The sequence below is a fragment of the Sus scrofa genome, chromosome 6 (genome assembly GCF_054392235.1).
Source record: "Sus scrofa isolate SSC_HxYL_T2T_F1_AM1 chromosome 6, Sscrofa_HxYL_maternal_Yorkshire_Landrace_v2.0, whole genome shotgun sequence".
NCBI classification, from domain to species: Eukaryota; Metazoa; Chordata; class Mammalia; order Artiodactyla; family Suidae; genus Sus; species Sus scrofa.
Window position 1 is genome coordinate 139,990,658 of NC_139388.1, and position 15,248 is coordinate 140,005,905.

The following is a 15,248-nucleotide window of genomic DNA, read 5'->3' on the forward strand; positions in this document are numbered from 1 at the left end:
CCACTGAGCCATGATAGGAACTCCTATACTGTAATTTTTAAAAAGGCCATTTCTAATTTTTAAAATGGAAGTAAATTAAGAATAGAAGGAAATTCTACAAATATCCCAATGGCAAAACCATTAATTTAAGGATCGTGACTTGGATGCTTACAGTCACCTTTATATTCATGATTGCTTTTGAGTTCCCGCTGTGGCACAGTGGGTTAATATCTGTTGTTGTTTCTGTGGTGACATGGGTTTGATCCCTGGCCCAGCACAGTGGGTTAAGGATCTGGCATTGCTGCAGCTATGGTGTGTGTCACAGCTGTGGCTTAGTTCTGCTTTCTGGCCTGGGAAATCTATATGCCACAGGGCAGCCAAAAAAGAAAAAAAAAATTAAAACAGTAAAATTAAGTAACGGCCCTAAAAAGACAAATCTTTACCCTCTATTAAAGAGTCTTTTTGCCATTTCTTGGGCCGCTCCCGTGGCATATGGAGGTTCGTTCCCAGGCTAGGGGTCAAATTGGAGCTATAGCCAACGGTCTACGCCAGAGCCACAGCAACTTGGGATCCGAGCCGCGTCTGCAGCCCACACCACAGCTCACAGCAACGCCAGATCCTTAACCCACTGAGCAAGGCCAGGGGATCGAACCCGCAACCTCATGGTTCCTAGTCGGATTTGTTAACCACTGAGCCACAACGGGAACTCCTCTTTTGAAGAGTCTTTAATTGTGAAGATGGTATTACAGTTCAGTGGGAAATTAGTATATTATATAATAAATGGGGCTAGTGCAAATGCTTGCCCATCTGGAAGAAAATACAATTGAATTCTTCACACTATATACAAAATAGACAACCTGCAAAGACCTACTGTATAGCACAAGGAACTACACTTAACATTTTGTAATTACCTATGAGAGAAAAGAATCTTAAAGAGTATATACGTGTATGTACACCTGAAAGTAACATAACACTGTAAATCAACTATACTTCAATTTAAAAAAATGGATTCCAGTCTTAAACTCCAGGTAGAGTAGCGCCTTATTAGAAAAAAAATTAAAGTTATTCTGCAGCTTTAGATCTGTAAACTAGGATGGAGGAAACCTTAAGATTAGAAACTTAGGAGCTGTTATGAAATGAAGAGTTGTGTTTGATTATATAAAAATTAGAGCTAGAAGTATATGATAAGAAAGTTAATAATAATATTGACACCAAGGCATGTAGACTAATGGAATAACAGAGCTCAGAAACAATGCTCACATGTACGGTCATATTTTTTAAAATCTATTTTGAACTTTATCGAGGCATAATTGACAAAAATTGTATTATTTAAGGCATACAATGTCAGTTTCATATAAAAGTATACTGTGAAGTAATCACTACAATAAGCTAATCAACATTCATTACCTCACACAGTTACTTTTTTCTTGTCATTCCCCCCTTTCCTCTCTGGCAACCACCTGTTCTCTGTGTCTCTGAGTCTGTTTCTGTTTTGTTTTTTAGATTCCACATATAAGTAAAATCATACAATATTTGTCCTTCTCATTCTGACTTATTTCATTTAGCGTAATACCCTCTAGGTCCATCCATACTATTGCAAATGGCAAGATTTCATTGTTTTTTTTAAATGACTGAGTAATATTCCATTGTTTATATACATCACATCTTCATCTGTTTATCTCTTGATGGACGCTTAGGTTGCTTTCCTGATTTGGCTTTTGTAAATAATACTGCATTAATATAGTGGTGCACTTGGAGTTCCCGTCATGGCTCAGTGGTTAATGAATCTAACTAGGAACCATGAGGTTGCAGTTTCGATCCCTGGCCTTGTTCAGTGGGTTAAGGATCTGGCATTCCAGGAGCTGTTGTGTAGGTCGCAGATGCAGCTCGGATCCTGAGTTGCTGTGGCTCTGGCTTAGGCTGGCAGCAGCAGCTCCGATTAGACCCCTAGCTTGGAAACCTCCATGTGCCGTGGGTGCAGCCCTAGAAAAGACCAAAAAAAAAAAGAAAAAATAGTGGTACATATATATTTTTGAATTAGTGTTTTAATTTTCTTCATTAAAATTCAGAGTGGAATTGCTGGATTATATGATAGCTTTTTTTATTTTTGGCTGTACCTGTGGCGTGTGGAAGTTCCCAGGCCAGGGAATGAACCCCCACTACAGCAGTAACTAGAGCTACAGTAGTGACAATGCCAGATATTTAACTGCCTGAGCCACTAAGGAAATCCTGATAGTTTTTATTTTTTTGAGAAACTTCCATACTTTTTTCCGTAGTGGCTGTACAGCCTCACCAATGGTACATAAGGCCTCTCTTTTCTCCACATCCTTGCCAACACTTTGTGGCTTTTTGAAAATAGCCATTCTGACCAGTTGTAATATCCTGTTGTGGTTTTGATTTGCATTTGCCTGATGATCACTGGTGTTGAGCATCCTTTCATGTGTCTGTTGGATATCTGTTAAGTCTTTTTTGGAAAATGTCTATTTAAAATGCCTGTTTTTCACAGACATGGAGAACAGACTTGTGGTTGCCTGGTGAGGGGAATAGAGTGGAATGACTAGGAGTTTGGGATCAGTAGATGCAAACTTACATTTAGAATGAATAAGCAATGAAATCCTACTCTATGGAACAGGGAACTATATCCAGTCTTTGTGTTAGAACATGTGGTAGTTGTGACAGAACATGATGGAAGATAATATGAGAAAAAGAATGTATAGATATGTATGACTGGGTCACTTTGTACAGCAGAAATGGACACAACATTGTGAATCAACTAGAAACTAGAAACTAAAAAACTAAACTATAAAATAAAAACTAAAAAAACTAAAAAAAATTTTAAAAGCCTATTTTTTAATCAGACTGGTTTTTTTTGATGTTGGGTTGTAGGAGTTCTTTGTATATTTTGGATATTGACCCCTTATCAAATATATTGTTTGCAAATATATTCTCTTGTTTGGTAGGTTGAGTTTTCATTTTGTTGATAGTTTCCTTTGCTGTACAAAAACTTTTGGGGGAGTTCCTGTCGTGGTGCAGTGGTAACGAACCTGACTAGTGTCCATGAGGATGTAGTTTCGATCCTTGAACTCACTCAGTGGGTTAAGGATCTGGTGTTGCTGTGGCTGTGGTGTAGGCCAGCAGCTACAGCTCTGATTCGACCCCTAGCCTGGGACCTTCCATGTGTTGCAGGTGCAGCCCTAAAAAGACAAAGCAAACAAAACTTTAGTGTGACGTAGTCCCACTTGTTTATTTCCATTGCCTGAGGAGACTTATTCAAAAAAATATTGCTAAGAAAGTCAAAGAGTGTAAGGCCTATGTTTTCTTCTAGGAATTTTATAGTTTTAGGTCTTACATTTAAGTCTTTAATCTATTTTGAGTTTATTTTTGTATATGGTGTGAAAAAGTAATCCAGTTAGACTCTTTTGCATGTGGCTGTCTAGTTTTTCCAGCACCCTTTATTGAAGAGGCTGTCATTTCTTCATTGTATATTTTTGCCTCCTTTGACATTTTAACTGACTGTACATGTAAGTATAGCTTTATTTTTGACTTCTCTGTTCTGTTCCATTGAGCTATGTGTCTGTTTTTATGCCAGTATAATGCTGTTTGATTACTGTAGCTTTGTAATATACTTTGAAATCAGGGAGCATGATACTTGCAGCTTTGTTCTTTCTCAAGATTATTTTGGCTGTTTGGAGTCTTGTTCGTTTCCATATACATTTTAGAATTACTTCTTTTAGTTTTGTGAAAAATGCCTTTGGTATTTTGACAGGGATTGCTTTGGATTTGTAGATTCCCTTGGGTATCTTTTAGCAACATTAAGTCCTTTTAACAATATTAAGTCTTTTAGTCTGTGAGCACAATATATCTTTCCATTTATTTGTGTCACCTCCAGTTTTTTTTCATCATTTTCTTATAGTTTTTGAATACAGTTCTTTTTCCTCCTTCATTCCTAGTTAGTTTTTTTTTTTTTTTTTTTTTTTTTTTTTTGTCTTTTTGTCTTTTTGCCTTTTCTAGGGCTGCTCCTGTGGCATATGGAGGTTCCCAGGCTAGGGGTCTGATCGGAGCTGTAGCCGCCAGCCTATGCCAGAGCCACAGCAACGCGGGATCCGAGCTGTGTCTGTGACCTACACCACAGCCCATGGCAACGCCAGATCCTTAACCCACTGAGCAAGCCAAGGATCGAACCCATGATCTCATGGTTCCTAGTCACATTAGTTAACCGCTGAGCCACAGTGGGAACTCCGTTCCTAGTTACTTTTTGATGCTGTTGTAAATAGGATTGTTTTCTTAATTTCTTTCTTTTTTTTTTTGGTCATTTTAGGGCTGCACCAGCCGTATATGGACGTTCCCAGGCTAGGGGTAGAATCGGAGCTACACCTGCCCACCTACATCACAGCCATTGCAGCGCCAGATCTGAGCCGCATCTGTAACCTACACAGCTCATGGCAACACTGGATCCTTATCCCACTATGTGAGGCCAGGGATCAAACCCGCAACCTCATGGTTCCTAGTTGGATTCTTTTCCGCTGTGCCATGACGGAACTCCCTTAATTTCTTTTTCTGATCATTTTTTGTTAGTATATAGCAACAAATTTCTATTTCTTATATGTTAATTTTGTATCCTGCAACTTTACTGAATTATTCTAACAGTTTTTCAGTGGTGTCTTTAGAATTTAATAAAATGGCAAATCTAGAAGGCTATAAAATTCATGAAAAGACACTCAATTTCACAGGTTGTCAAGGTAATGCAAATTAATCTCATGCTCTACTGACTGAACTAGCCAGGTGCATCAAGGCAATGCAAATTAAAATACTAGTGAAATATATTGGAGTTCTCATCGTGGTGCGGTGGTTAACGAATCCGACTAGGAATAATGAGGTTGCGGGTTCGATCCCTGCCCTTGCTCAGTGGGTTAAGGATCCGGCGTTGCCATGAGCTGTGGTGTAGGCTGCAGACACAGCTCGGATCCTGTGTTGCTGTGGCTCTGGCGTAGGCTGGCAGCTACAGACAGCTCTGATTCGACCCCTAGCCTGGGAACCTCCATATGCCACTGGAGTGGCCCAAGAAATGGCAAAAAGACAATAATAATAATAATAATAATAATAAAACAAAATAAAATACTAGTGAAATATAACAATATGCCCATCAAATGACAAAAGTGAAAAAAAAAACTATTGCTAGAAGAGAAAATGGTGTTACTGTGAAAGAAATGGTATTTCCTTATGAGTGGAAATGTGAGTTCTTATAGCATTTTTGGAAAGTAATCCTGCAAAATCTGTTTATAAACTGGCCTATATAATACAAATATGAATACAATGGCCCATCCATTATATGTGTTTTTTTTTTTCTTTCTTTCTTTTTAGAGCTGAATTTGAGGCATACGGAAGTTCCTGGACTAGGGGTCAAATCAGCTGCAGCTGCTAGTTTAGGCCACATTCAGAGCAGTGCCAGATTTGGCCACGCTGGATCCTCAACCCACTGAGTGAGGCCAGTAACCAGACCTGCATCCTTATGGATACTAGGTGGGTTCTTGAACCACTGAGCCACAACAGGAACTTGGGTTTTGTTTGTTTCGTTTGTTTGTTTTTAAGGCTATACCTGCGGCAGATGTAAATTCCTGGGTTAGGGGTCATATTGGAGCTGCAGCTGCAGGCCTCTGTCAACAGCCACAGCAGTGCAGGATCCAACCTGCATCTACGACTTATGCCACAGTTTGTGGCAACATTGGATCCCTAACCCACTGAGCGAGGCCAGGGATTGCACCTGTATCTGCAGGGACACTCTCTTGGGTTCTTAATCCTCTACGCCACAACAGAACTCCCTACATGGATTTTTTAATTGCAGAATACGAAAACAAAGTGTCTATTATTAGAAGAATCGATTGAATAATTTATGCAGTGTATGCATCCATGTGTAGATGCACTTCATGTGTATCCATGAAATATTTGACCTAAAGGGATGGCTTGTAAAGTGTTGACAAAGATGACCATGTATGTCTCTTTATCTGTATTTGTGTATGATCTATATGAATATGGAAAAATAATGAAGCATACATGCAAGTTGTACAGTACAGGTATGTTGGTGATAAATTCTTTCAGCTTGTGTAGGTTTAAAGAATTTGGGGTTTTTTTTGTCTTTTTTTTTTTTTTTTTTTTGTCTTCCGTATGGTAGTTGCATATGGAAGTTCCCAGGCTAGGGGTTGAATCGGAGCTATAGCTGCCAGCCACAGCCACAGCCACACTGGATCTGAGCCAGCCCTATACCACAGCTCCTGGCAATCCTGGATCCTTTCATCTTCATGGATCCTCGTCGGGTTCGTTACCTCTGAGCCATGATGAGAACTCCTGCCTTTGTTTTTGCAAGATGTTTTCCTAGGTAAGGAATTCTAGGTTGACAGTGTTCCTTCAGTAAACCATAAAGATGTTGCTCCTGTGCCTTCTGGCTTACATTGTATTTAGTATACATTATGGGTCTTTGGGGGTTGCTTTTAAGATTTCCTTTGTATTACTGGTTTTCAGCAACTTGTTCTTGCTATGCCATGGTATAATTTGTTCTTATGTTTATCTTGTGCCTCAAGGTTGTGTTGCTTCAATTTAGAGGTTTTCAGCTTTCATCACATTTAGACTTTTCCACCTAGCTAAGTGATGCTCGTATTTAATTTTCTCAATTTCTATTTCAGTTTGGATAATTTATTTTGCTGTGTCTTTAAGTTCATTACTGTTTTTCATTGTCTTACCTACTTTTATCTCATCCATTGAATTTTCCACCTCATACATATTTTTTTTTAACATCTAGAAACTTGATTTGGGTCTTTTTTCTGTCTTTCATCTCCCTTCTTAACGTATATAACCTATATTCTATTGTCTGTGTTATTCTGGGCCTCTTTTTTGCTCCCCACTGTGGGTCAGATTTTCTTTTGTATGTGTTATAATTTTTGATTGGATGCTAGACATTTTGATTCTTGCCTTGTCAGGTGCTGGTTTTTGTCATTCCTTTAAATGTTCTTCTTTGTTCTGGGACACAGTTAAATTCCTTGGGAACAGTTTGATCCTGTAATGCTTGCTTTTGAGCTTTTTGAAAGCAGAACTAAAGTAGTCTAGGGATCATTTTTTTTCCTCAATACTGAGGCAGTACCCTCCTGAGTACTCTCTTTTATTCTCTTTGTATTATGAAATCATTTAATGCTGACTGGTGGAAACAAAAACGGGTCTGTATTGGTTTTGAGAATTGTTATACCGGCTCCTTTCCAGGAGTTCTTACACCTGCTTAGGGTAGTTTAATCATATTAACATACTCATCAGTACTCAGAAAACTTAATGGTAAGCCCTTTACAAATCTCTGGAGTTCACTTGCTCTCTGTTCAGTTCTTCTGTTACACTGCCCTGTAAATTCTTGCAACTTTGGCCTCCTGAATTTTCAATTCTGTCTCTTCAACTCAAAGAGACCACCAAAATCTCTCTGGGTTTTCTTCTATCTGTACTGTGGCCTAGAAATTCTCTCCAGGCAGTAAATTGGGGCACTCATGTAGTTTTTATCTTCTTATGAATCTGTCTTGCACTCCCTGTTGTCTGGCTACTGAAAACCATTATTTTATATATTTTTGTCTTGTTCGTTAGTTATTTAAGGTGAGAGGGTATACCTGGTCTCTGTATTACTCCATTATGGCTGGAAGTGGAAGTAATTGGATAAGAAGGAAGAGGGAAGAGATATCTAACCACAAAAAGAAGTGAGAAGTGGGTAGGAAACCTTCCCCCATACGTAAATTTAAAATGGAAAATATTAACAAATTTTTTAACCTTTTAGAAGATTATAATTGATTTACAGTGATGTGCCATTTGCTGCTGTACAGCAAAGTGACTCAGATATACATATATATACATTCTCTTTCTTAAATTATCTCCCATCATGGTCTATCCCAAGAGCCTGGATATAGTTCCCTCTGTTGTACAACAGGACCTCATTGCTTATCCATTCTAAATGTAATAGTTTGCACTGCTAACCCCAATTACACTTCCATCCCTCTCCCCCCACCTACCCCCACCGTTGGCAACCTCAGTTCTATTTATGTCTATGAGTCTGTTTCTGTTGTATGGATGGTTCATTTGCCACATTTTATTTATTTATTTATTTTATTATTATTATTTTTTTTGCTATTTCTTGGGCCGCTCCTGTGGCATATGGAGGTTCCCAGGCTAGGGGTCAAATGGGAGCTGTAGCCACCGGCCAGAGCCACAGCAACGCGGGATCCAAGTCACGTCTGGGCCTGGATGTGACTTGTTGTTCAGTTTTGTGTGTTTGTACATTTTGGAGATTAAGCCCTTGTCAGTTGCATCGTTTGCAACTATTTTCTCCCATTCTGTAGGTCATCTTTTCTTTTTTATGATTTCCTTTGCTGTGCAAAAAGCTTGTATGTTTGGTTAAGTCCCATTTGCTTGTTTTTGTTTTTATTTCTATTGCCCTGGGAGACTGACCTAAATAGTCATTCAGTCATGAATTATACAAATTAATTCAAACATTTGTTTACAAACATTTGTATAATTCATGTCAGACTCTGTTTTGCCTATGTAATCTTCTAGGAGTTTTATGGTGTCATGTCTTATTCTTAAGTTTTTAAGCCATTTTGAGTTTCTTTTTGTGCATAGTATGAGAGTGTGTTTTAGTTTCATTGCTTTACGTGCAGCTGTCCAGTTTCCCCAAAACTGCTTGCTGAAGAGATTTTTTTTCTCATTTTATATTCTGGCCTCCTTTGTTGAAGATTAATTGAACATTGGTGTCTGGGTTTATTTTTGGGCTCTCTATTCTGTTCCATTGATCTGCATGTCTGTTTTTGTGCCAGTACCACACTGTCTTAATTACTGTTGCTTTGTAATATTGTCTGAAGTCTGGGAGAGTAATGCCTCCTGCTTTGTCTTTTTTCCTCGGGATTGCTTTGGCAATTCTGGATCTTTTAGGGTTCCATATACATTTTTGGATTATTTGTTGTAGTTCCATTTAACAATTTTTTTTTTTTTTTTTAGGGCCACACCTGTGGCATATGGAGGTTCCCAGACTAGGGGTCTAATTGGAGCTACAGCTGCCGACCTATGGCACAGCCACAGCAATGCCAGATCCAAGCCATGTCTGCAACCTGTACCACAGCTCATGGCAATGCCGGATCCTTAACCTACTGAGGCTAAGGCCAGGGATCGAACCTTCATAGTTCCTAGTTGGATTCGTTTCTGCTGAGCCGTGACAGGAACTCCTCTTTAGCAATTTTTTTAAGTTTAACTTCATGCTCTGAAAGTCAGGACATGGCATACTTAATATTATATAGTATTTTAATATTTAGAGATAAAAACTTATTCAGTATTAAATATCCCAGTGTGATTCTTCTTGTATTTTGTACATTGCAGTAATTATTGGACTTAACTGTTTGATTTGATTTTATAGAACCCTTTTGTTTAATGTGCTTACTATTGTGTTAATATTTCAGCATATTTATAACTTTTTTTTTCTGGAAACTTCCTTAATTTTTTTTCCCAAATGATGTTCTCAAACCCTAAAGATGAATGAAGGGCATGAAATGCCCTATTAATAAGAATGTGCAGTCCTCAAGTTCCCTTGTGATGCAATCTGGCATTGTCACTGCAGTGGCTCAGGTCACTGGTGTGATGTAGGTTTGATCCCTGTCCTGGGAACTTCTACACACGATGGGTGTGGCTAAAAGTAAATAAATAAGTAAGAATGTGCAGGCCAGAGAAGACCTGGAAATTCTTACTGAATTGGACTTGAGACTTTTACTTGGAAGCCACTCACTTAAACCATTTGTAAGACAATCTATGCCTTGAATGCTATATATTAGTTCTGTGGTTCATAAGGCTTGCAGTGGAGATAGGTAAAATTTTATAATGTTGTAGTACACTGTGATGTTTTAGAAGAAGTTCAGTGTATTGGGATTGCAAGATACTTTGCCTTCTGTTTATTTTTTTTTTGGCTTTTTGGCTTTTCGTCTTTTCAGGGCCATACCCAGGCATATGGAGATTCCCAGGCTAAGGGTCAAATCGGAGCTACAGCTGCCGGCCTATACCACAGCCATAGCAGTGCAGGATCCGAGCCATGTCCGTGACTTACACCACATCTCACAGCAACGCCGGATCCTTAACCCACTGAGCGAGGCCAGGGATCAAACCCGCCACCTCATAGTTCCTAGTTGGATTCGTTTCCACTGCACCACGACAGGAACTCCACCTTCTGTTTACTTTAATGGAGTCAAGGAAACTCCTGAAAAATATTAGGAAAATTATAAATGCTTAGGGAAACTACCTCAGTCTTAAAACTGGTTGTCTCATAGTAGAGGGAGGTGTGAAACTCTATTGGTTATATAAAAAAAACTGTATAAAGGGATGGCACAAAATGCCTAATAAAATTTTGTGTTATGTGCAGTATTATGTGCTACACGCATGTACTACCACATTTAATCCTTAAAATACCTGGTAAGTTAGGTTTAACATTCTGCACTTACTGGTATCCTCAGGTCTGTTTGACTTTAGAGTCCTTGACTCTTACGCATGAGATAAATAGGTGGATTTATTCCAGGTTTGCCAGATATTAATAATGTGGTCTCAGCGAGGTTTTCCCCTCTTAGACTTATATAGATGAAAATAATATTGGTGCCTATCTCACGGTTGTTGAAAGGATCACATGATAATATGGTTCTCAACCTGGGACTTGGTCCCCTAGAGAACATAATCTTATACTACTTAGTGACATTGGTTATCAAAGCTCAGAGTGGTAGTGAGGGTATTTTGGCATCTAGTGAGTAGAAGGAATGTTGCTAAATATCCTACATTGTACAAGACAACACTCCACGACAGAGGATTATCTGGCCTAAAGTGTCAGGGGTGCCGTAGTTGAGAACCTCTGATATAAAGTGACTATCCTAGTTTATTGCTAGGATACCAAACCATTTCATTTATACCATCAGTAGGGGCTGCTGCTAAGTGTGAGAATGAAGGTTTCCATTTGAATTTTTTTCTTTTCAATTCCTATTCTAGCCTAAGAATTAATCTTTTTAAAAGAAAAATAAGAGATTAAAAATGCTTAAGTTGAATAACCTTACTTTTTCCCTTTTATTTACCTCTAAAAAGAGAAATGGAAGGAAGGGGGAAAATTGGCAAAAGTAATGGAGAAACAAACTTAAATTGACTTACAGCTATCAATTTTAGTAAAATGATTACTTAGTAGAGAAATTTTCTGCATTGAAATTAACTTCCGTTTTGAAAGTAACCTAGGTATATTTGAGAGTAGACTCTTTTGTAGGGCAAATTTGTTCATATGGATGCCCCTTATTTTATCTTTTATTTTAATAATTTTAAAAAATACTAGCACTTTAAAAATTAACTTTTCTGGCCATTTTCTTATAGGTATTACCTCATTTGGAAAGCCTTGAGAAACAGGAAAACATTTCTAACAAAATGTCAGCTTTTCGAAGTCATTGTCCACATTTGGATTCAGTTGGTGAAATAACAAAAGAAGATTTAATACAAAAATCTCATGTAAGATAGAGGGCTTTTTTCCTGCCTTTAAAAAATCATAATCATTTTTCTCCTAAATGTGTTTTTTATAAATTACTGCAATATTCTATGTTTATGAATCTCAGTTTTTTATGTATTATCTTCGTGAACATATGTGTTTGGCTGGGTTAATATAATGGTAATGTTTTCTGTGTGATTTTCATTTCATAGGGTTGTTGTCAGGATTGTAAAGTCAGAGGACCAAACCTCTGGGCATGTCTGGAGGTATGTGTATGTTTCTTCTCTAAGTTTGATATTATATAACTTCATATTCGAATAAGGATAACTAGAAGTTTTTTTATACACTTAAAGGATTTCATAAATGAACCTACTTCGAAAAGATCATTATTGATTATAAAAATTAGACCTCAGACTATGGGTTTTACCCTGTGGTGCTTTTGCAGTTTAGTGAATGACCAGAATATTTTACACTTGATTTTTATTAGCGGTGACATATCTTTTAGCTTGGAAATATTCTGGTTATATTCTTTTGTGCCTAATTACTCTTGGTTAAAATAAATTGACTTTGGAAGTCATTTAGTCATTAAATTAAAACATGTGATCAAAACTGTATTGTAAATACAATTGTAATACTATTGTTGTAAATATACATATTATAAAGTACTTATTTTCCTTTTTTATGTAATCATTATAGAATAGATGTTCATATGTTGGCTGTGGTGAATCACAAGTAGATCACAGCACCATTCATTCTCAGGTATGTATATAGAAAAATTTCGTGCAAGACATTTTTTTTGTGAGAGCATGAAGGAAAGGGAAGGAAAGCAAATACAACATGGTTAATTCAAGTTGTAAATTAAAGTTTTGTCCCTTTAAAAAAAATAAATGATGAATTAAACCTTAGCTTATAAAGGGGTGGGGAGAGGAATTCCTTAGAAAAGCAATATTAGAATGAGGTTGTAATTAAGAGAGTAGTGATTTAAGAAGTGTACCCCAAGATATGTGGAGGTAATAGCCTGAATATTAGGAGGATATGGAAGTTGAAGAGTGGATACCTAGGCTTATGACAGTGCCTGGCTGACTTCAAGGCTCTATTCCTATGACCTTTTCCTGTACATCCTTGTAATTGGAGTCCCCTTTCTACTTCACCCTGGTTATCTGTTGCTCCTCTGTAATTCTGGCATGCCTCTTTTACAGTTTTAGCTAGAACTCCCATTATAGACTATGAATTTCTTGAGGAAGAATTTTTTTCATATTGACAGTTCTTGACAGCATCAGCTGTCTCTCAACCAGGGTTCATCAAGAGAATCAAGTCTGACTACACCAAGGCTATTAAGCATCATTGTTCATAGTTAATTTACTTCTCTTTGGGGCATGTAGAATGGTGGTGCTATTCTTGGGAGAATTGAGAAAATAGTTACTCAAATCATTTTCTGTAGGGCATTATCCTCTTGCAGAACTTCACTTGGCAAAAAGGCTGGAGTGTCATATATCCAAGATCATATGTTCATTTTTGCTTGAGCTGTTTATACTTTGATTCACGTCATTTCCATTCTTTTGCCATTCTGATCTCTTAGAATAGTTACTCTGATATTGTCAGTTATTTTCTTGTATTATAATTACTTGCTAACTGCAGAGCAGAGTCTTATAATAACTCATATTTATCTTTATAATGAATAGTGGTGAAAATGACAATAGAATAACTTCTGGAGTAGACTTAGATATTGTTACAATTCGTTATGCTTTAGCAGTTTAAATTTTTTTTGTGTGCTCTAGTTTAAATCTTCTCTTGAGTATATTATTATTCATCAAAGATCAACAGTTTATCTTCTATGATCTTTTGAAATATTTTCAACTGTAACAAATTTTATTTCCTCTTCTCCCTTTCCCATGAATTTATATAACAGGAGACAAAACATTATCTAACTGTGAACCTTACTACTCTTCGAGTATGGTGTTATGCTTGTAGCAAAGAAGTATTTTTGGATAGGAAATTAGGAACTCAGCCTTCATTGCCTCATGTAAAACCGCTTCACCAAACACAGGAAAATAGTGTCCAGGTAATAATATAAATCTAAATAATTAAAATATCAAATATTTTCAGGTAATAATTTCAGAATTTGTTATGTAGGTTTTTTTGTGTTTTTGTTTTTTGTTTTTTATTTTTTTGCCTTTTTTAGGGCTGCACCCATGGTATATGGAGGTTCCCAGGCTAGAGGTCGAACTGGAGCTGTAGACATTGGCCTGCGCCACAGCCACAGCCATGCCAGATCCAAGTCATGTCTATGACCTACACTATAGCTCACGGCAATGCTGGATCCTTAACCCACTCAGTGAGGCCAGGGCTTGAACCTGCATCCTCATGGATACTAGTCAGATTCATTTCCACTGAACCACAACGGGAACTCCAAAAAATGTGTTATATAGTTGAAATTTAAAAAGAACCCTACTGGAGTTTCCTGGTGGCCTAGTCCTTAAGCAATGTCACTGCTGTGGCTCTGATTTAATCCCTGGCTTGGACTTCTGTATACTATGGGTGCAGCCAAAAAAAAAAAAAAAGAGGAAGAAAAATTGGCTTCTAACTTATTCTGATCATATGCTTCATATGGTTTAATTAACACATCAGTGAGTTTTTTCCTCATGTGTTTTATAGAAATCACATTTCTGTAATTGTGGGTTTTGATTTGTTTTTGTTTTTTGGGCAGGGCTGTGGGGGGGACTGTGTCTGTGGCGTGCAGAAGTTCCCAGACGAAGAATGGAACCCCGGCCACCAGGGAACTTGCCATAATTTTTGGGGTTTTTTTGTTTTGTTTTGTTTTGTTTCGTCTTTTTAGGGCTGCACCCATGGCATATGGAAGTTCCCAGGCTAGGGGTCAAATCGGAGGTGTAGTTGCTGGCCTATGCCACAGCCGCAGCAATGCCAGATCCGAGCCATGTCTGGGACCTACACCACAGCTTGTGTCAATGCCAGATCCTTCACCCCCTGAGCAATGCCAGGGATCGAACCTGGTCCTCATGAATGCTAGTCAGATTCATTTCTGCTGCACTATGACGGAAACTCCCATAATTGTGTTTTTTTTTATATCAATTCTTTTGGATTTTTTCTCTTGTGCCTTTATATCACATTCTGATGGCAGATCTGTGATAATAAATTTGCTTGCTTCACACATTATGTAACTTAAAGGGGCTAGATTTTAGACAGGGTTTACTTATTACATATTTAGTTTCTCGATCGAATAACTAGTTATTTAATAAATCATGATCATTACTGTTTGTCCCATGGATACCTATTTATCATTCAGAAATGTGTTTGGATTTTTTCATTTTTTTTTTTTAATGCCCTGAAAATAAGTTTGCTTGAAGTTCCCATTACGGCTCAACGGGTTAAGAACGCAACATTGTGTTTTTTGAGGATGCAGGTTCGATCCCTGGACTTCCTCAGTGGGTTAAGGATCCGGCGTTGCTGTGGCTGTGGAGTAGCCTGGCAGTTGCAGTTCCAATTTGACCCCTAGCCTGGGAACTTCAGTGTGCCATGGGTCAGCCCCCCCCAAAAAAAGAAAGAAAGAAAAGTTTGCCTGAGCCCTCTTACACTATTAAAAAAATGTGACAATTAAAAATTTAATCACATGAGGAACTGATAATTTTATCAGGGCAATAATCAAAAGAATAAGTACAGATAATTCACAAAGAAGAATACACATTGAGGAGTTCTGTGATGCAGCAGGTGAAGGATCTGGCATTGTCACTGCAGTGGCTTG

The 15,248-nt window shown here is 37.8% G+C and overlaps 1 protein-coding gene across 24 annotated transcripts in view; it reads left to right on the forward strand.

Moving 5' to 3' along the window:
• USP33 (ubiquitin specific peptidase 33) overlaps positions 1-15,248 on the forward strand; it is a 65,542-nt gene that overhangs the window by 9,725 nt on the left and 40,569 nt on the right. For all 24 annotated transcript variants that reach the window (XR_014807917.1, XM_084964605.1, XM_084964604.1 and 21 more), the window contains 4 exons: positions 11,380-11,511; positions 11,701-11,754; positions 12,185-12,247; positions 13,398-13,550. Coding sequence is in view for 23 of the 24 variants with exons in the window: in XM_084964605.1 (XP_084820731.1) it covers positions 11,380-11,511; positions 11,701-11,754; positions 12,185-12,247; positions 13,398-13,550 (402 nt within the window). In the remaining variant the exon portion in view is untranslated. The remainder of the gene's footprint in view (positions 1-11,379; positions 11,512-11,700; positions 11,755-12,184; positions 12,248-13,397; positions 13,551-15,248) is intronic.